Source organism: Lutra lutra, chromosome 4 (assembly GCF_902655055.1).
Source record: "Lutra lutra chromosome 4, mLutLut1.2, whole genome shotgun sequence".
Lineage (NCBI taxonomy): Eukaryota > Metazoa > Chordata > Mammalia > Carnivora > Mustelidae > Lutra > Lutra lutra.
In genome coordinates, this window is record NC_062281.1 from 7,046,663 (window position 1) to 7,068,948 (window position 22,286).

The following is a 22,286-nucleotide window of genomic DNA, read 5'->3' on the forward strand; positions in this document are numbered from 1 at the left end:
TCGTACTGCTCTATTCATGTATGAGGTTTTTAGTTGCCCAATAACCTTGTCAACATTTGATGTTAATTTTTATTTTAGCCATTCAAGTGCAAGTATAGTGATATCTCACCGAGGTTTTAATCTGTATTTGCACTTCCTCCATGACCTATGACTCTGAGCACTTTTGCATATTCTTCATGGCTATTTGAATATCTACTTCTGTAAAATTCCTGCTCTAGGTTTTCTTATAAAAATCGGGTTATGTTTTTCTTGATGAGTTGTATAGTTTCTTTATATCGTATACATAAAAGTCCTTTGTCAGATGTATGTGTTGCAAAGATATTTTCCCTGACTGTGGCTTATTTATTTATTTTCTAATGATGTCCTCTGATTAGAAGATGTTTGAAATTTTGATAAAGTCAAATTTCTAAATCTTTTCTTGATTTCTATTGTTTCAATATTTTCTTCTACAAGCTTTATAAATTTAACCTGAAATCTCTAACCATCTCAAATTAACATTTGTAAATGTATGAGGGGTGTGTGTGTGTGTGTGTGTGAAATCAAATCTATCCCCCTCTACACAAATATCTAACTGTCACAGCATTACTTACAAAAAACATAATTCTTTACCCACTGAATTGCTCTGGTGCCCTCAAAAGCAATTATGTGCGGGTCCACTCCTGGATATCCACTGGCCTGTGACCCCTTCCACAGCACCACCCTGGCTTCACTACTGGGGTTTCATACATTGGAAAAGTCAGTATTCCAGATTTGTTCTTCATTATTGACTACTTTAGCTATTCTAGGTCCTCTGAATTTCATGTATTTTAGAACCATCTTATCATTTTGTACCAAAAAGAAACAAAATCCCAAAACAAATGAAAAACAAACCAAATCAAACAAAAACAAAAGAACCTGTAGGAGTTTAGATTGAAATTGTACTGAATTTACAGAAAACTTCAGGGAGAATCAGTGTCTTTATCAATATTGAGTCTTCCAAATCAAAAACATGTGGTATGTATCGCCATTTAGTTTGGCCTTTGTTACTTTCGATAAGCAACGTTTTAGTAACGGTTGTCAGTATAGAGATCTTGCACATTTTTGTTATAATTATCCTTAAGAATCCTCACACATCACTGGTAGAAATTTAAAATTATAGAATCACTTTGAAGAACCAGTCGGGTAGTTTCTTAAAAGGTCAAACATAAAATTACCACTTGAGTCAGCAATTCCACTCCTAAATACCTACTCAAGGGAAATGAAAACACAAGCTCACAGACTTGCACGTAAATGTTCATAGTAGCATCACTCATAAGAGCTAAGAAGCGAAAACAACAGTATCAGTCACTTAGTAAAAGTATAAACAAAATGCAGTGTATCTATAAATGGAATACCATTTGGTAATAAAACAGAATAAAATACCAGTAAATGCTGTGATGGGGATGGACCTCAGAAACATAACGCTAAGTGAAAAATACCAATATAAAATATCATATATTTTGATTACATCTAAATGAAATGCTCAGAGAAGGCAAATCTTATAAAAACAAAAATGAGATTAATGGTGGGCTGGGGCTAGGAAAGGGATTAATTGCAACAGAGATGAGGGAATTTATTACAGTGATGAAAAAGAAAAAAAAAAGTTCCCAAATGGGATTATGGTGACAATCACACAACTTTGTAAATTTACTAAAAGTAGTAAGTTTTTAACTTAAATGGTGAATTTTACAGCATGTAAAAATATGTCAATAAGGCTGTTTAAAAATGATCCCTAAGTATTTTATGTTTTTGACGCTATTGCACACAGTGTCTCTCGGGGGTTGTCTTCCACTTGCTAACTGCTGTGGAAGTCGAGTCTGTGGAAATACAGGACTTATATACTGGCTGCATTACAACTGACAAACGGACTGAATAGACTGAGTAGTTCTTTAGTGGGTCCCTTAGGATTTTCAACTACCTGATCATGTTATCAGCGAATAAGAACAGTGTACTTCTTCCTTTTCAATCTGTATGCCTACTGTTCCTTTTCACTCGCCTTCCTGCCCAGATCAGGCCTCTCAGCACAACACTGAGTTCAAGTGGAGTGTGGGCAAATCTGCTTTGTCCCCATCTTAGCAGGAAAGCATGGAATATTTCAGTAAAGAATGATGTTAGCTTGATATGTGTGTGTGTGTGTGTGTGTTCTCTTGCAGATGTCTTCTATCAAGTTGGGGAAAACATTTCCACTATTTTCAGTTTGCTCAGACCTCTATTTGTTATTAATCATCAGTATATGTTAAACTTTGTCAAACATTTTTTCCTGCATTTATGGAAACAATCACATGATTCTTCTCCATCAGTTAATGTGGAGAATTATGATTTACTTTCATGTATTATATAAATACTGCATTGCTGAGAGAAACTCTATTTGATCATGATAAAGTAACCAATTTTTGATCTGCTAACATATTTTGGTGAATGAATTTGTGGTTATGATCATGAGGGATAATCTCCCCATCTTAAGATCCTCAATCACATCAGCAAAGTCCCCTCTGACATCCAAGGGAACATAACTCTAGGTCCTACAACCTCTAGGTGAGGTTGTGGGTGTTTTTGGGAGCCATTATCCACAAGCCAAGGCCATCACGGGCCAAGACAACAGTCTCCTTATCTTCATAGTTTTAAGTCTGCAAGCTCCGTCAATCATGCTGAGACTCATAGACAGGAAGAATTATTGTAACATATTCTTGGACACTTAAAACATTTTGTTCCAAATTATTCAAAAATATCTTATTCCAAAGGGAAATTTGAAGCTTCCTATTAAAAACTTAGAATTACAGACTCAAAGGGAAGACGACAGACTTTAAGGATGCCAGAAGACATGAGACAGACCCCATCAGGGGTCTTCTGCACAGACCCCTGGCTCCCACAGATGGCCCCTCCGGCAAACACTGTTACCTCCTTCAAGTCTTCCATCACCTCCTCCATGGAGCTGAGCATGACTGCCATATTTAAACATGAGTAGCACTAGAATTTAAGCTCTACAAGGGCATGATCCTTACCTTTTTTGTTCATGGATACTTATCAAGCACCTGGGACAGTTCTAGGAAACAGCAGGTACTCATGTTGTTTGCTAAATGAATGAATGGAAGCCATTACAGAAATTCCAACACTGTTTTTTCTTTGGGAAACAAACATTTACTTAGCAACTATTTGGTAGATACTGAGAAAAGTGATATATATATATATCTCACCTCATTATGTAATGCTTACTAGTCAAAAAAGGACATTTCTCAATGTTGGCTGCCCACTGAAATTATCTGTAGAGTTTAAGAACTTTCAGATAGCTATGCTACATCAAAATCCAGATTAAAAACAAGCAGCAGCAGATTGGTTTGGGCACCTGCTTGTTTTTTTTTTAAATTCTGTATCAGTGACCCTCATACACAGCCAGAGTGTGGGCAACATGCATTTTCACCAGAGACTTTCAATGCATCAGACTTTTTACCGTGTTTCCAGAAAAGGAACTTTTAAAACAGATACAGACTTCTTAAATGTTATCCATTTAACTGAAAACCACAGAGATCACTTCTCTGACCAGTAGTGTCCGAGGTATGGGGAACAAAAAGACAAATAAAAGGGTCCTTGCTACTGAGAGCCTCTCTGTACAAAAAGGAGACAGAGTCTCAGTAGTCTAGTAGGTACTACTGGAAAATGGAGGCGAGGAGAGTGTTTTGAAAACAGAGAAGATCGGCTCAGTGTTTAACAGCACACGGGAGGAAGGGGGTTGGGGGAAGCTCGCTGGATGGCAAAACCCCTGATTCAAGGAACTGCAGCTCCACCGCAAGCCGTCCGGCAAGGAAGAAAAGGCAAAGAAAAACAAATCATCCTATTTGTGCTTTCTTAGAAAAGTCTAAAAAAAAATGCACTAATGTTTATAGAAAAATATAACCACAATGTCTTTAAAAGGTATGTGTGAAGAAATAATTGAAGGAGCCACAAAGGAATTAAATTTACTGTCCTACTTCATGCTTTGACATCTACTTCATGAGTAATCGAGCAAACTGCCCACAATTCAATGTAAGGTTAGAGCATCTGGGGCTGATGACATGAGGCTATAGACAAAAATTGGGGCCCAATCAAGAGAGGCCCGGCTCCCATAAAGGCTCCTACTGGACAGGATGGTCCCACCCTATCCTTTAGTCCATCCTCTTTAAAAATTAATTGCTAGCATTCACAAAATTACTATATTGGTAAGATTACAAACTGCCAAGACTGAACACCACGCCCCCTTCAGAAATCTCCTTGTTTTTCTATTTGCCATACACGCTTTTCCTCTCTCTGTAGTCACATTTTCCTTGATCATAAACTTCAAATAATCCAAGGGGTAATCGCTCTCCTGGAGAAGCACAAGCAGACTCTACTGGAGATGTACAACATATGGTATGCAACCGTACTGTCTTCCCGAATTCAGAAATTCTGAATCTCAGACTCTTAGCCCCAAGGATTTTAGATAATTACAGTAATGATAGCTACTGATAGCATGTACAGTGTGCCAGAGCTGTTCAAAGAGCTTTCTGTCTATTAACTCATTTAACTCTGTAACAATCCTATGGGGAGCTTACTGTTACCATCACCTATGGTTTCCAGATGCGGAATCTGAAGGTCATGTTCTGTACTGGGACCTCAGCCATAGTGCTGGTCAGCGCCGAGCCAGGGTTCAAATCCAGGAGACTGGCCCTCCGCCCTCACTGACCAAGCCCTGACTCGGCATTCCTTAAGGCACTGTTTGACCTGTTACTTTGGCCGAGGTGGTATGGATAGGTTTCCTTCCCAAATCTAAAATGTCATATCTCTTTCCCTGAACTTTGCCAAAACTGTTGATTCTTTTTAAAGAGCTTTTAAACATACTTACTTACATTGTCGACTACTCACTGTACAGTAAGCGCAGGCATGTACTGTGCAAATGCTGAGTCAAGGGTTACAAACACCTCTGAGGTTCCTGATGAACACTTGTAAATTACTTCCCAAAACGAACATATCCCTTCATGATGACAAACAGAGGGGGGAAATACAATTTATACCACGTCTAAATTATTTCAGCCGCTAAAGTCATGAATCCAATAAATGAGGGTTGACTAGATTTTTGAGCAATTCAAGCACCCTGACGTTCGCTATTATAAATCATTCTTCACAAGTAATTTCAAGCTTTGACCTCAAGTCTGTGCTTCCAAACATGTTATGATTCTAAACAATCTAAATTAAATGAAGCCTTCAATACCTCTCTACTTCATAAATGAGGAATCAAAATGGCAAGCATAATTTTATTCAGATTATTTATTTGTTGGGATTTTACTGACAGGAGACTTCCTCAGAAAAAGACTGCACAAGTTTCTAGACGCAGAGACTATACTCCTAACAGGCGCATGAAGAGGAGTAGAGAAGAGTGCTCAGACCGTCTGGGCTCACACAGGAGCTCCAGCACTTACCTTCCACGTCCTATAAGGTTTGTGCCTCAATTTCTGCATCTATAAAGGGGATAACAGCTGCAGCCTACTGCATAAGGCTGCACGGTGCTCAGTCTGTGATGTGAGCGAGCTGACTGAGCTGCTCTTTATGTCACATCGGCCATTCCATATAATCTGTCTTCTAAGTCAGATATTGTCATCATTTCAGAGATGAGGAAAGACTGGAGGAAAACCATGCAGCTAAGGAAGTGATGGGGCTGGGGTTCAAACCCAGGTGTTTCTGGTTTTATAGCCCACAGTCTTTTAAACTAAATCACATCACAATGTAACTAAATCATATAGGATTTGTCAGGAAAATTCTTCTAAACATCAATAAAAACACATTTTAAGGATGTGTGAGACATGAGGAAAGAAGACGTGGGTAGAGTCAGAGCAGATCGCTTTCTCTAACAGAACTTAATACTTTGTAGTGAAGATTTAAGAGCGGGGTTTGGAAAACAACACCCCGACTTTTGGGCACCCCGTCGCACAGTCCACGTTTCGGCAGTGCTCGTCCTCCCCTGCGCGCTCCACGGCATCTGTCGCTGCTCTGAACAGCTGATCATAAGCACGGCTTTAGTCTTCTCAATGCCATTAAACAGATGGCAGTGCTAAATCCGAATGATGTAGTACATCTCCCCAGTGGACTGTGTTTTCACATGCTGCCATTATTCTGCAATTCCTCAGTGATAAATCTCATGAGTTCTCAAGAACACGAAAGACTGAACTGACAGTGGCAACTGATTTACTACCACTAGCCGGCGTCTGCCCCATCCCGTGTTCCCGTGGACTCGTCTGCTTCACGCGTGAAGATTCCACACGGCTGGCACGGGAGGTGGGTACTTTCCACATGGAGAGGGACGGGTTTGTCCACTTGTTACCTCCAAGGGGAGCAGAAGAACGGGGGCTTGGGCTCACAGAGAGCTGGGTATGAGGCCTGAATGTCAGCTGCATGACCTCGGTCAGGCTCACGTTCTCTGAGCATCCGCTTCCTTCCTGATGAACTTACAGATTTGTTCTATCCCCAAAATATCCATATTTTGGGGGCAGAACAAAATGGCAGGCATCAGAGCCTCTGACAGGGTAATGAACGCTTCCCAAGTACTCAAATGATACTTGACTTCTTCAAAGTGTGCTCGCTTAATAAATCTGGAAACTTTTCCTTTATTTTTTACTAATTTAATTCTAAGGAATTTCCTGCTGAAGCTATAAAACTTCCTGGCTTGCTCTCAATATAGTCAAGGTATTGAGTTTAGTAACTCCAAGGGAGGCGCGATCATGGCCCTGGTTCACTGACCGCCCCTCCCTGCTCAGCAGTGGCACACCCCAGGGGGCCAGTCCCCAGAAAACAAACCCAGTGCAGTGTTGGTCACACTGCAGTCCCTCCTGGATGGCTGTCAGGACTTCTGTCATCCATGCGCACCGCTCATCCTACCAGTGACTGAACAGTCGTCTCTGTATTGACTCTGATTTCACCTCCATGTATCAGAACTGAATTATAGCGATATTCATAAAATCGTGTGCTTGACATGCTAAGTATATTTTCCCAATGATTTTAAAATCTATCATGAGAACTGTACAAAGAGGTCTGCCTGTGTGCCATCTGAAATCGTGCTGTGAAACATTAGTGGTATGTAAACTACTCTTGGAAAAACATTCCTATAATAGAAAGAAAATGGGCTGAAATCAAGAGTCACCAAGTGAGTAACTTATTAAATCGTTCTCTGTGTCTGTGTTCCCAAGAATAAGCTGGGGGTGATCATTCGCACCTGCTAAACAGGTTAAACTTCACACCAGAGACGACAATACCACATGCACGTATCTCTCAGAGTGTAACCCGTACTCTGCAGGGCTGGTCAGCACGCGGTGATGGTCCTCAGAGCAATTCTCAAATCCTGCCAACACTTCAGCCTGGTCTGTCCTTCCCTCCTCCCTTCTAGGTGCTGGCTTCCCCTTCTCACAATAGCCCCCCTCCTTTCTTACTACAGAGTCTTTGGCTGATAATTAAGGAATTTATGGGTTTACAGTATAATCTGGGCTGGTATCTCTGCCTTTCGCCAACGTCTACACAACACAGGAGGGACGTACTTGTTCGTCAACAGCTCCCACTGCCTAGTCTGCGCTCAGAGGCATCGTAGGTAGCCGTGCAGCGAGCAGAACATGACCCAGGGGAGCCAGCCGGGTGAGAGCACACTTGACAGAAATCTGACCAGGCAGAGTGAACAAACTCGATCCACACCAAACCATTACTGCCTTTAAAAAAAGTCCTCGACAGGCAAACAAGACACCACACACATGGCGATTTTCTTCTGAAAAACAGTTTCACTGATGTTGAAGTGGTTACAACTTAAGCTAAACAACAGGTCCTCATTTCCAAAGTGAAAATCCCAAATGCTTCTCCGACCTCCACGGTCGGCTCTTGAGAAGGCACTGCTGGACATGCAGTCCCTTCGGCCGCCAAGAGCAGCGACAGCAACTAGGCGCCGGGCATATGGCGACATTAATTTTTGTCTCACTGCTTCCCTTGGAATTGGTATTTGAAAACAAACCCAGAGTGCGCACAGCTTCTGGCAGCTTCCGTCACCCTGCCTATCCGGATAGAGGGCATAGCTGCTGTTTTACAAAGACAAGTCAATACGATTCTACATTTTCAAAAATTTTTCTTAGCTGGATAATGGTTCTTGGCATTAGACAAAAACCCAGGCTCCTCTAGCACTTCTCGGCTGTGTATTCTTGGGAAAGTTGCTAAACACTGCTCTCCTCAACTTCTGTGTGCCGGGCACTCACCACGTGCGGCCACTGTGAAAAGCGGAGATACGGCATGTGAAGAACATAAATGCTGAGTGCTAGACTCAAGAGAGCCTCCCAAACAGACAGCTATTATTCCTAATTCTTTCTTTCAGAAATTTTAGGTGCTTTCACAGAGATTTTGGAGGATGAAATGAAATATGTACTTGAAAGTACAGTCAAACCACAGAGCTCTTGGGAAACTGGAATGTCCTATTAAACTCATCCAGAAACTCACGATTCTTAACACACAGTCATCCACTAACACTTTTCTGAAACCTTTTGTTCTACTTTCTTTATGATCACAGTAGGAATCAAATATTCTTTTGAGAATTTACAATTACTAGGTACACAATCGAAGATACCTTGATATTTTTAATAAATGTGATGACTTGGTTTACAAATTTATAGCAAGATGATTATTACAGTAAAGCTCTTAACATATTCTCTCCTCACACTGTTGTTATGTAAGAAGCCTGCAATCTATTCTCCCAGCAAACTTCCGGAATCTGAGAGTGTTATTAACTATGGTCATCGTGTTTTACACTGCAATTATTTTAGGATAAAGAAAACATTCAATAAAGAATGAATTCTGTTTAGTTTAGAATGAGATGGATATATTTACAAGTGATTTCTCAGAGTCAAAATTGGGACTTTTGTGAAGTCTCGAGTCATGTGAGGGGAGGGGCAAGTGTCTGAGGGCCGAGGCCGTCCATCACCAGCTCTATGTACCACAGCTGCTCAGGAGGGGTGTCTAAAGAAGGCCACCATAACTGTTTTTGAGCCAATGTATATTAGAACAATTCCAGTATTATAAAGAATAGTTCCTATTTCTCTTCACGGTAATTGTGTGGACAGCTTGTCACTCATTAAATGTGTGACGTTAGAGAAACAATGCCTTGTTTTACACTACCGTATTAGCACTATCAAAGTCATTAGAAAAATCAGTAGGGAAATGTAGCTCAACTATACTGAATTTTCTATCACTCTGCAGGGATCCTCGTTTGTACTCTAATTTTAATACAAGGTATTTGAAAATCGGGAGAAAATAATTCCTAGTTTGTAAAACCTCCTGAGAGAAACTGTTGTTTCTACAGCAAAATGGTGTCATAAAATGATTACAGCTTATGAAGTTTAAACGTCATTAGTGAAAGGGACCCTTCTGCACAGCAGGTAAAAATACCCAGTGGCCACCCATATGAGCCTGCTGTCTTGCTCTATTTTCTTTTCAAGTGGGTTCTAGCTGCTCAGTTCTAGCTAATCCCAGTTTATGTTAAATACTGATACTGACCATCCCAGGGGAAGGAGCCCTCCAAAAGGTCCCCTCTCTCTCTTCTCATTTTCCCTGTAAATCATTGACTCACACAATCCTTCCAAATTTTCTAGTACCTTCCCTATGTGAAATGAGATGCAGAAAAATTTACAACTGGGAAAGGAGGGCAGCAACCAGGATTTACTCAGCGCAATGTGCTAACTGCCTTACACCGTGCCCTAACTGCCGTACACAGATTACCTCATTAATTCTCTCACAGAAAAGACACTGTGGATGACATGATTTCTCCCTACCCCCCAGCAATTCCCACAGACTGTAGGCTTTCCTGTCTCATTCAGCTTGCAGGCTGACCATCTACAGAAGAAACAGAGCTATACCTTCTACAAGCTGACACTTAGAGAGGTCAAGTAACTTGTCCAAAGCCACAGAGCCAGCAAATACTGAAGTGGGGTCTAAATACAGGTCAGCCAGACTCTAACCACTATGGCCCAGATCTCCAGAAGTTTTTGATAACACATCTGTTATCAGAAAGAAAACCACTTTCGATCTTATAACTGTAACTGTTTTTGTGAACATGTGCACTAGAGTATTAAACGGTTATATTTACACATAACACAAAACATCAAAATAGAAATTTTGAAAGTATGAATACGAGTTGACCCTTCCTAATTCTCTTTCTGCACTTGGTGAGCTGACTTGCTTCCCGGAAGGGTGTAGGCCCTAATCTGGAGATGCTACACTGTGTGCCAGAGAGACAGAGTGAGCCAGTCTTTAACTCTGCATTATTCAAGAGAAATTTGTAATTTAAAGTTCTCTAGTAGCCACATTAGAAAGAAGAGGAAGAGAAAGAGGAAAAGGAAGAGGAAGAAGGAGGAGGAGGAGGAGGAGGAAACAGGTAAAAGAAATTTTAGTAATACATTCATTTTATATTCTTTATTTCATGCTAAGTTTAGGACCCTGGTGTACGTCCTACATTTCTAGCACACCCCCATCTGCACCAGCCACATTTCAAGGTACACCGGCCACATAAGCTAGTGGCCACCGTGGTGGACAGTGCAGGCGAACCTCTGCTCATGCTTTCTTCCATACCATGATGTGCCAAAGAACATTTCAGAACAGCTCTGTCATCTCAAAGCAGATCAGGTGAAGAATTCTGAGTCATACTGAACCTTACAACTACAGCACAGAAGGGGCTTTCAAATTCTGATTGAGAGAATTATTGAAGTACAAAATTAATTTTACAGACCCTGAAGAGTCAAATCCAAGGAACTGCAGACTACAGGTCATCGGGTGTTACCCGGTGTCGCCTATTAGTGAACATTAAGGCTGTGTGCTCCCTGAGAGCGGTGGCACTGAATGCTATTTGCTGAAAGGATCGAATGTAAAACTGGAAAAGTAAGACCTTCATTTCATGAGTCCTGGTGTACAACATTAATATACAGCATAAATGGAATTTTAGGTGTGATTAAGGTAGTCCAAGTCTGATAAGGAAACACCTCCAGTTCAGATGGAGGCCTGATTCCTATGGGATTCTAAAGCCCCATGAAGTATTCAATTACTGAATACTGTATATGGGAAATACTAATAGGAATTCCCCCTTCTGAAATCAAAGCCATGACAAGGGGAGAATGGAGGCAAGGGGGACACAGGACAAAGAGGGTGCTGTGGGGCCAAGCTGGGTCTGGACCACAGCTTGGGCTTCTGAGTGTGTGGGTGAGTCACTTCACCTCTCTGAACCTGTATGGGAGGGGATGACGTGAGTTGTATGAGCAATATTTTAGGGCGTACTGAGAGGGGAGAGAGGATGGACAAGACCAGGTGCAGAGGAAAGGCTCACTAGCTGAAGACAGTGGTGATGGTGATTTCCTTGTTAATACTATCTGATCCTGGGGAGGGTGTGAAAGTTCGCTATTCTAATTCTGACACACAGACTGTTGCGCTTAAAGCACTGTCGCCATATGTGCCTGTTATGGGCCGGACCATGTCCCCTGCCCGAAGCACATGCTGACGCCCTCAGCCCAGTACCTCCGAATGACACTGGAGTCAGAGACAAGGCCCTCGAAGAGGTGATTCAGTTAAAATGAGGCCCTTTGTGGGTCCTAATCCAGTGTGACCAATACCATCAGAAGAGAAGAAATGCGGACGCACACGGACACACCAGGGATGCATGTGCACAGGGAAGGACCAGGCAAGGCCACAGCGAGGAGGTGGCCATCTGCGAGCTGAAGGAAGAAGCCTCAGGAAACACCAAATCCTCCAACACCCAGACCTTGGACTTCCAGCCTCTCTAACCATGAGGAAATAAAATTCTGTTGCTTAAGCCGCCTGGAGTGTGGAAATTTATTACGGTGACTCCTACAGACTCCTACAAACTCCTACAGTGCATGAAACCATCTTTCCATCCCACCCCGCAGTACAGCTGCTTCCCTTGGGTTTATCGGACGGAGCTATCCTGTCGAGCCTGCGATGCTGTGGGGAGAACGCGTGTGGCCACGGACCTCGGTGCAAAGCCTGCTCCTCTGCTTGTAAGCTGTGTGATCCCAGGCAAGTCCCCTCATTCCTGGAAATCACAGTCTCCTTCTTCTATAAAAGGGCTCATGTCTATGTCACAGGTCGTGAGGATTAAATGAATACTCAGATTACCTAACACAGAGTGGCTTCTACATTTGTCAGTGTGGGCAATTCGCATACAATTCTCTGTCCTCCTTCAGGTGTGATGAGGTGCAACACTGAAAAGATCACTTCAAAGAAAGCAGACTGGTTGTCCAGCAAGATGTCTCTTTAAGTGAGTCTTCCATGACATTGAAAGGCCTTATAATGCACCAGCCTCTTAATTGGTCTCTGCCTCTAGGCTCACCACCTGTCAGTCCAGCCCCTCCGCTGCCATGGAATGACACTGACTCTAAGTCAAAAAGCACTGTCCCAGCGTGTAACTCTATGGGCTCTCCACTGCTTGCCGCCTGCAGCGGGGAGCCCCAACACCCTGCAGGGAGTCGCGGGCTCCCACCTCATCGCCTCCCCGCAGATCAAGTGCAGCTCCAGATACCACTTACCCCGCCAAGCCCCGGCCCTGCTATTCCAGCTCTGTGAAATGCCCTTCCCTGCTAGTACCCCAGTGACTCTCCCTCCCACTTCCCCTTTTGCAGTGAAATGTCCTCAGTGTTCTCAAGCAGACTTTAGCACTGCCTACTTCCGGAAATACTGAATTTCCCCTCAGACCTCTCATAATGACAGTCACATTACACTGCTCTTGAGTATTTTGTTGTTGTTTCCTTCTAGACTGTGAGCTTTTCAAAGAAACGGTCTCTGTCTCAATAATCTTTGTATTCCAAGCATCAGGCACAGAGCCCAACACACATGGAATTCAATACATGTGGGGTGAATGAATGACTGAAGCAGCGAATGCCTGTGACCCGCCATATTAATAATGTCACCATCCTCATCATGATCATTATCACAGCTTAAAGTGGAAAGGCGATACGCTTTCTAAGTCTGGGCTCACATTGTGGATTGGTCAGTGACTCCTCTGAGCCCTCATTTCATCATCTGTAAAACAGATACAATAACTCCTGCTGTTACCATGCAGATTAAATGACACATGTGAGTAAAGGCTTACACTCCACCTGGGACTTCTGGCACATTACTAATCCTTCCTCTCTACAGTGGAACAGGGCCACACGCTTGATACAGTTGCCAGGACACTAACAGGAGGTACCATATGTAAAGTCTTGGTTAGCACCCACCAGTGCCAGTCCCCCAGGCTGTGCCAACCCTCTCAAGGACATGAGCACAGTGCACCAGACTCCTACTCAAAAAGACCAGTTGAGACTGCAAGTCTGAAGGCTCTTAACTATTATAAGTTATATGAGAAAAAAATCTGACATGAGCCAAAAAGAAGAAAGAACTTTCTATCCATGTCAGCCTCAATGCCAGAGCTCAGGAATAACAGGACCAACCTGTTCAAAGTTTCCCGGCACTACATGAGTTCATCAAAACAACCACATAGTCCTTATTTTTTCATACTTCATAAAGCCAATATTTTGTATATATGTCTATCTTTGTACTCCACTTAGAATTTTAAACAAAAACCAAATGGTTTCTAGGCATTTAAGAAAACATTCTGAATAGGAATAAACTGATTTCATATATCAATGAACATCAAGGTATATTATATCACAAGAGGTTAACTATAAAGCTCTGTTTTGCATCGGATAACACTTACTTATTTCTGGGTAAATACCTCTTTAGAAAATGAATTAGAGCTACCTCATTATTCACAAATAGGAATCTGAAGTTGTTAGAAAATAGGATCACTGCTGCTAAGAAACAGAAACGTTATGTGAATGCCAAACAAAACTTCTGGTTCTTTCCACCGTAGGCACTGACAATGTAGGATATTTAACATATTGCTGATGTGGTTTTAAGCCTTAGGACTTGCACAGACACAGTTCCTGCTCAGAATATACCGAACACCTAAGTTACATTTTTAGAGTAAAAAATATTTCCATTTTTATTTTTCAAGCCTATTGCTTTAGCACTATGACAAATTTGGGAGGAGTAATCATGCTAGTTGGTAGGATAGAGAGTGCTTCTCCAATTAAAACAAACAAAAAACAAAGCAAGCCAAGTCACGATACCCTTGCTGTCTGATCTTCCCCGTTTCCCAGAATGTACGTATGTGGACAGAGAAAAGTGTCTGTTAATGGGGGTCTAATCAGAGATTGACTCTTACCTTTGGGCAGGGGTGCTATAGCTGTTATCATAGGAATCATAACTCTGTTCGTCATAAGCAGTGCCATATCCATCATCATAGTCCTAAAATAAAACAGGAGAAGTATAAAAAAAGGTCAGAAAAGTTTTTGGAAAAAAAAAAAAAAAAACAACACTCTGCTTTTAGTAATTCTTTATTAATTCAGCTAACATTTAAATATATATCTAGGTATGGTACAAAGAAAAATGTAAGAGTGACATCAGTGAAAATGATGAGTAAAAACCTCCAAAAATTTTCTCTACAAAAGCCAAAAGAAACTGGAAAAATTCTCAGAATCAACATTTTCAAAAGTCTGAAAATTAACAAAGGGTTTGCAGAGATCTAAGGAGCATTTATTTCTAAAAACTTGGCTGAATCTTGGTACAAGCAGTGAGCTCTGTGATGTTTTAATGAGTCCCTTTCCAACCCACCATTCCCAGCTCTGCGGGAGCCTTGAAAACCAACAGCTGTAACCACAGTGGACACCAGCAGTCTGGGGACCACTGGAGGAAGCAGAAAAGGGTGATGTTCTTAAAACCTCATTTCCAGAGTATTGTATTTGACCTGACCTGGAGCTCATCCAGTGCAAAATGCCTTTTCCCTGGGGGTATTCAAAGAAAATAATTAGAGGCAATTATATAAGATTTTAGCTGCTTGAGGTAGTGGAACAAACAGCAGTCTAATCAAAGGCCAGCAAGAGAAGTGGGAGGACAAGATATCCATTTGCCCTTTGAATAGTTCTGACACACTCCTGGCAATCTAGAAGATTACATGTCTGCAGAGTACCATGTAGAAGCCCAGGAAAGACCTGGGAAGGTCCTGAGCTCTCCTCTCCAGGGATCTGTAGGTTCAGCACAAAAAAGAAAGGCAAAGCCAAGGAAGGAGTTAGTTGTAAATCAACTGGCTGAGTCTTAATGACTTGTTCCAACATGTTAGGGACTTAGTTTCCAGGCATTCATTAAAATCTCTGTCCAATCATTAGCTGACCACTAAGGTAACAGGAGATGTTTCAGTAATATTGTGATATAATAAATATCACAATATTAGTTTGGAAAAGTCATTAAATAAAAAAGGAAAACAAAAATACTGGAAGAAGGAGCATTTAGTTTCCACAGTTGGCACGCTAAGTTACATCTCTAGTTTTATTTTTTATTTTAGATCTTATTTATTTATTTGAGAGAGAGAGAGAAGCAGACTCCCCACTGAGCAGGGAGCCTGATGTGGAACTCGATCCCAGCACCCTGGAATCATGACCTGAGCCGAAGGCAGACACTTAACCAACTGAGCCACTCAGGAACCCCTAAATCTCTAGTTTTAAAAAGAAATTAGGTGATATGCAAAGAAACATGAAGGTATGGTTCACACAGAAGAAAAAAGTAATCAACAGAAACTGTCCCTGAGGAAGCTGAGACACTGGACTTACCAGACAAAGACAAATAAGTTATTTGAAATATATTCAAGAAACTAAAGGATACCCTGTGTCTAAAGAACTGAAGTATGAGAACAATGCCTCACCAAATACAGAATATTACTATAGATATAGAAAATATAAGGAATCCAGAGAATTTTTGAGTTGTAAAGTACAAAAAGTGAAACGGAAAAATCACCAGAGAGGTTCAACAGCAGATATAACTAGGCAGAAGAGAGAATAAGTGAACCTGAAGGTCCATCAATTGAGAATATCCAGTATGAGGAAGATAATACAAAAAGATAAGGAAACAAGTTCTCAGAGACATGTGGGATACCATCAAACATGAATGTATGCATAATGTGGTACCCAGAAGGAGAGGAAAGTAAGGAGAAAAAGATTATATAGAAAAATAATGGCTAAAAACTTCCCAAATTTGATGAAAAACTTTAATCTACCAATCTACCAAGAAGCTCAAAAAATTCCAAGTAAGGTAAACTCAAAGAGACCCATGCCTACATACGTCATCATCCAAAATGTTGAAAGACAAACAGAGGATCTTAAAACAGTAAGGGAGGGGCACCTGGGTGGCTCAGTGGGTTAAAGCCTCTGCCTTCGGCTCAGGTCATGGTCCCAGTGTCCTGGGATCGAGCCCCACATTGGGCTCTGTGCTCTGCAGGGAGCCTGCTTCCACCTCTCTTTCTATCTGTCTGCCTCTCTGCCTACTTGTGATCTCTATCAAATAAATAAAATCTTAAAAAAAAAAAAAAAAACCAGCAAGGGAGAAGCCACTCATCATGTGAAAGAGATTCACAATAAGATCAAAAGCTGATTTCTCAAGAAAGACCAAGGAGGCCAGAAGATGATGGGATTGCACATTCCGAGTACTAAAAGAAAAAGACTGTCAACTAAGAATTCTATAACCAGCAAAACTATCCTTCAAAAATAGAAAAATTAATGTATTCTCAGGAAATAAAAACAGAGAATTCATCAATAGCAGATATGTTCTACACAAAATAGTAAAAGAAGTCCTTAAGGTAAAGTGAAAGGTCATTAAAAAGTAACTTGGATCCACATGAAAAAAATACAAGTAACACTGATACAGGTAGCTACTTAAAGAAATACTAAACTATAGTATTAAACTATAGTGTTTTTGTTGCAATTCCTTTTTTCTTTTGTAATTCCTCTTTTTCTCTTGTTTGATTTAGAAAACAACTGGATGAAGAACTAACTACAATTCTGTGTTGATGGGCACACAATGTATGAAGCTGCAACTTGTATGACAGTAACAACACAAAAGGGGGCAGGTAAGGACATAGCTAAAGAGGAGCAAAGCTTTTGTGTACTGTTAAAATTAAATTGGTGTAATTTTGAAAAAGACTGACATAAGTTAAAAAGTAAATTGTACTCTCCAGGGCAGACTAATAAAATAAGAAACAAGAAAAGAGAGGGGCCTGGGTGGCTCAGTTGACTCAGCATCTGACTCTTGGTTTCATTTTGGGTCATGATCTCGAGGTTATGAGACTGAGCCTGCATGAGGCTCTGTTTGAGATTCTCTCTCCCTCTCCCTCCCCCTTTGCTCCTTCTCAGCCTACACATGCATGTGCACTTTCTCTAAAAATAAATCAATAAAATCTTAAAAAAACAAACAAACAAACAAGAAGGGGTGCCTGGGTGGCTCAGTGGGTTAAAGCCCCTGCCTTCGGCTTAGGTCCTGATTCTAGGGTCCTGGGATCGAACCCCATGTCTGGTTCTCTGCTCAGTGGGGAGCCTGCTTCCTCCTCTCTCTCTGCCTGCCTCTCTGCCTGCTTGTGATCTCTGTCTGTCAAATAAATAAATAAATAAAAATATTAAAAAACAAAACAAAACAAAACAAAAACAAAAAAAATGACAATGCAGTTAAAGTGATCCAATTAAAAAATCTAACAACAGAAAGAGATAGTAAGGTACAAAATAGACATAAGACACAGGGAAAAAAAAATAGCAAAATGGCAGATATAAAACCAACTTTATTAGTAACTACACTAAATGTAAATGGATTAAATGGAATAAAAAACAGAAATTGGCATCAATGTTTATGAGATCCAACCACTTGCTGTCTACAAGAAATACACTTTAGATTCAAAGATAAAAAATACACTGAGGGGCGCCTGGGTGGCTCAGTGGGTTAAGCCTCTGCCTTCGGCTCAGGTCATGATCCCAGGGTCCTGCGATCGAGCCCCACATTGGGTTCTCTGCTCAGCAGGGAGCCTGCTTCCCCTTCTCTCTCTGCCTGCCTACTGTGATCTCTCTCTGTCAAATAAATAAATAAAATCTTTAAAAAAAATACATTAAAAAAAAAAGGATGGAAGAAGATACACCATGGAAATACAAATCAAAAGAGGACTACCATAGCTGCACTAATATCAGACAAAATAGACTTTAAGATAAGAATTGTTACCAGAATAAAAGCACATTTACTTATAATGATAGAAGAGTCAGTCTATCAAGATGGTAATTATAAAAATATATGCATGTGTGTATATGTGTGTGTGTGTGTGTGTGTGTGTGTGTGTATAACAACAGAGCTCAAAATATATGAGGCAAAGACTGACAAAATTTTAGGAAGAAAAAGATAATCCAACAATAATAGCTGGGAACTTCAACATCGTACTTCAATAATAAAAAGAACATTAAAAAAAAAAGATCAAAAAAGAAATAGAAGATTTGAACAATACAATCTAATTATACCTAACAGCTATAGAACAGTCAGCCCAGTGAGGATGAAATACACATTCTTCTCAATACACATGGGACATTCCCCAGGATAGATCATACATTCTCCCAATTCAAAATTCACTACAAAGCTAAGTAATCAAAACAGTGAGTTACTGGTAGAGATGCAGATCCACAGAATAGAACCGAGTGTATAGAAATAAACCCTTACAGCTATGGTCAACTCACTATCAAAAGACTGCCAAGACAACTCAATGGTGAACAGAACAGTATTCTCAGTATATGGTGTGGGAACAACTGGATACCCACATGCAAAAGAATAAAGCTGTCCTGTAACCTCACACCATATACAAAAACAAATACAAAATGCATCATACATCTAAGTATACAAGCTAAAATTATACAACTCTTAGAAGACATCATAGGTGTAAATCATCGTAATTTTCAAACAGTTATGAGTTTCTTAGATATTCCAGCAAAAGCACAAACAGCCAATGAAATATAGACAAAAACAGACTTCGTCAAAATTAAAAATGTATACATCAAAGGACATTAGAAAGACAGTGAAAAGACTGTCCACAGGATGGGAGAAAATATTTCCAAATCACATATCTGATAATGGTCTCATATTCAGAACAAAAGAAGAGCTCTTACAACTCAACAATAAAATAACAATAACAATAACAACAACAACAACAAGAGCAAAAGCCATCCTCCCAGTGCAAACTGAAGACATTCTGCAGATTTAAAAACAAGAATACTGTGGTTATCTGAAAAGCACTGTGGAAGTCAAAAAGGTCCAGAGAAATCACCATTTTATAAAATCAAATTAGATATATTACAATGACATTTATGTCCATGAGTGTATGAATTCTACCCTGAAACTGATCACCAAGTTTCTGGTGTTAGTCAATTATATAGTGACCTTGGATTAATTGCTATATACTTAATATTTAAATGAGCCTGAAAAAAAAACAACTATTTTGGAACTTGGTCTCACCAGTGTTAATCAGTTTAGTGATTACCACCAGATCTCTTGAAGTAGAGAAATGTGGTCAAGGGGTGAGAGAAAGATCTGGAGTTAGATGAGCTTCCATAAGTTACCATCAGTGATTTTAGGCATGCTCATTCCCATATCGAAATCTGTTTCTTTACCTGTAAATTGTGAATCCCTTAAATATTCTGAAGGGATGAGAAATTATATATACACACATATGTACAGATTATAGCAAAAGCACACACCCTGTATTAAGAACTTTATGAAGGACAGCTTATATAATTAATTATTGTATTAAAGCATTACCCATAAAGACCTCTCTCCTGGATTTCTCAAACAACACAGCTAACAGATACAGATACAGAACATCAGAAGCCACTGCGTGCAAGGGTATGAGCCAAATAACTTAGTTTATTCTCTCTTAAAAAGCATCTATTAAATATTAGACCTCAATTTACTTGGCTTAGGCAATCACAAATATCTAAAAAGTTATAATGATTTCCATTTTGTAAAACAAACATCAACACTAAGAGGCAGTACTCTCTCTGTAGGAATGAGGCTCAAACATTTTGCACAAGATCACCTATTTTTCTTTTAGATGTTTTTTCACAAAGGAGGAACTTAGTATTTGTTGAAGAGCTGCATGCCTAGTACTTTGGGCACAAGACAGAATAAAATATAAAATGAAAACTCAATAAATAGGGGCAGAGGAAAAATAAAAGTGAAGAATACACTTAGCAAACAATATATAAACCACAGTGTTCCTCACAGTCACAAAAGGCAGATTACTCATTTGGTGATCTTCCAATGACCAATGCAAGAAGGAGAGAGCTATCGGACAAGATATAGGCAAAGAATACAACAACAACAAAACTGATGGGATTTTAACAACGCAGTAAGTCATATAAATGCAGTTATTACTGATAATCCTGGTGAGTTCATAAATTAAAAGAAGCTGGTGTTCCTAACAGGAAGAGTAATATTAAGTTAAATTAAAAAACAGCAAGAACAAACCAAAGCCCTTCCACTTGCCTCCTACCCTGTTCCTGGCACTCAGTTAGACGTGACAAATGGAACAGGATCGTCGTCGTCTGTGGCGAGAGGGAGACGACGGACCACTAAAGAGATAACGATAACACCGCAGGTCAGGTGCTATGGCAAAGGTGAGCACTGAGGTGGCACAAAGTTGCCCAAAAGGGAATGGGAATGGAGAAGACGACCCCGAAGCGCCAATGCTAGCACTTTGTTTCAAAAGCCGAGAAAAGCAAAAGCAGCTGTTGAAATCATTAAAAATAAAAACCAAGCAGAATGAACAGCAAGTGCCAAACAGCAGAGGTACAGAAATCTGAGAACCCTCACATCCAGGAAAACCAGCAGCTTGTTGGGGGCACCTATAAAGAGCAGAGAGCAATGAAACTGAGAAACCCATAAGCCACAGCATGGATTTGAGTTCTGAGTGACATGATCCACCTTGTGGCTTAGGGACACAGGGAACAGGGTGCGGACACAGAAGATCAGGGTGTATCTGGAGGGCTGGACTGGTCATTAGGTCATGGCACTGCACAGTGTGGCAATGAGGAGCTCAGAGTTCTCCAGGAATGTGTTAGGAGCCTGAAGAGTATGGCTTCACCAAGTGAAGAATTCCACTGCTCTGTTTATTTGAAGGACCAAGATTGTAAATGAGTGGAACTTTCTTAAATAACTAAAATGTTTAGTGCTATACTATTTTAACCCTACAGTTATGTTATTCATTCCTTGTTCAATTATTCCGTCAGATATTACAAGGCTAGAAATGTACTTGCATTTTCAAATTGTTTAGGTCACTGAATTATTGACTTCCATGTTTTTACACTGAAGATTTTAAAGGATTAAAATTGCAATTCTCACATAATTTCTTTCATGATGATTTCACAGATGGATCTGGCCATGGGGGGCAGAGCTCCTCCCATCACAAAAATTGTCTGTTCTGTGGACGACACTTGAATAATACAGGGAAGCGTGAAGAACAACGTGACTGGAGCGAAGAAGAAAAGTGAGTGTAGGTGCAAAATACGTTTGTAAGTTTCTAGGAAGGAGTAGAGGGGTTCTTGGTGATCATCGGCCATCTTACTGCAAGACAGGAGAGGAGGTCACTGGTAGACAATCGGGGATTTAATCAGAAAGTATTCAAGATCGTTCCCATGAGGAAGGGCAGCAGGCAGAGGGAGTGAGAGCCCCTCAGCATTAGGTTTCTTTGTCTGAGAACCAATCTGGGCATCAGCAGTGCGCTCTTTTTGTTTCTCTCTTTTTTGTTCTTTTTTTGAATGCTCTTAGTGTTTCCAACTACTGCTTGCTGGTTTTCTTATTTATTTAATTTGATATTAAGAGATTCCTCTTTGGATTTTTCTGAGGCCAGATCAGGGATTTTAACAAATAGTGAATACATTATTTGCTACAGGTTAACATGTAATTGGGTAGAAATCGTAAATCTAGTAGAGACAGGGCATCCCAGACTTGGTTCAATCACACCACTAAGCTGAGAATCTACTCTAAAAAGCCTTCCAGAACCTGGGGTGGGGGACATCTATGTCCCTGTTGGCAGTGCTCAGACGTGTTGAACGATTTTCTTTACGGTTGAAATCTTCAGGTAATTTCCCGCATTTATTTATTTTCTCCAAGAGAACATTCTCCTTTGTGACGTGGCCTAGTCAACATGTCAGCCTCATTTTTTGCCGTATTTCCTGAGCTGCTCCCAACAAGCCTCTGCATCCCCACCCTCTGCCGGGGGAATTTTTCTCTGTGAGGCTCGGAGGACTCTCCTCTCCTGCTGTATCTGCTCAGTCCCAAGACACCCTGTGATGCAGCGACTGAGCAGATCCGCACATCTCCATTCCTGGGTGGGAAGGAGTGGG

At 40.6% G+C, this 22,286-nt stretch overlaps 1 protein-coding gene across 3 annotated transcripts in view; it reads right to left on the reverse strand.

Moving 5' to 3' along the window:
* KHDRBS3 (KH RNA binding domain containing, signal transduction associated 3) overlaps positions 1-22,286 on the reverse strand; it is a 184,105-nt gene that overhangs the window by 30,588 nt on the left and 131,231 nt on the right. For all 3 annotated transcript variants that reach the window (XR_007126577.1, XM_047725506.1, XM_047725505.1), the window contains exon 7: positions 14,258-14,340. Coding sequence is in view for 2 of the 3 variants with exons in the window: in XM_047725506.1 (XP_047581462.1) it covers positions 14,258-14,340 (83 nt within the window). In the remaining variant the exon portion in view is untranslated. The remainder of the gene's footprint in view (positions 1-14,257; positions 14,341-22,286) is intronic.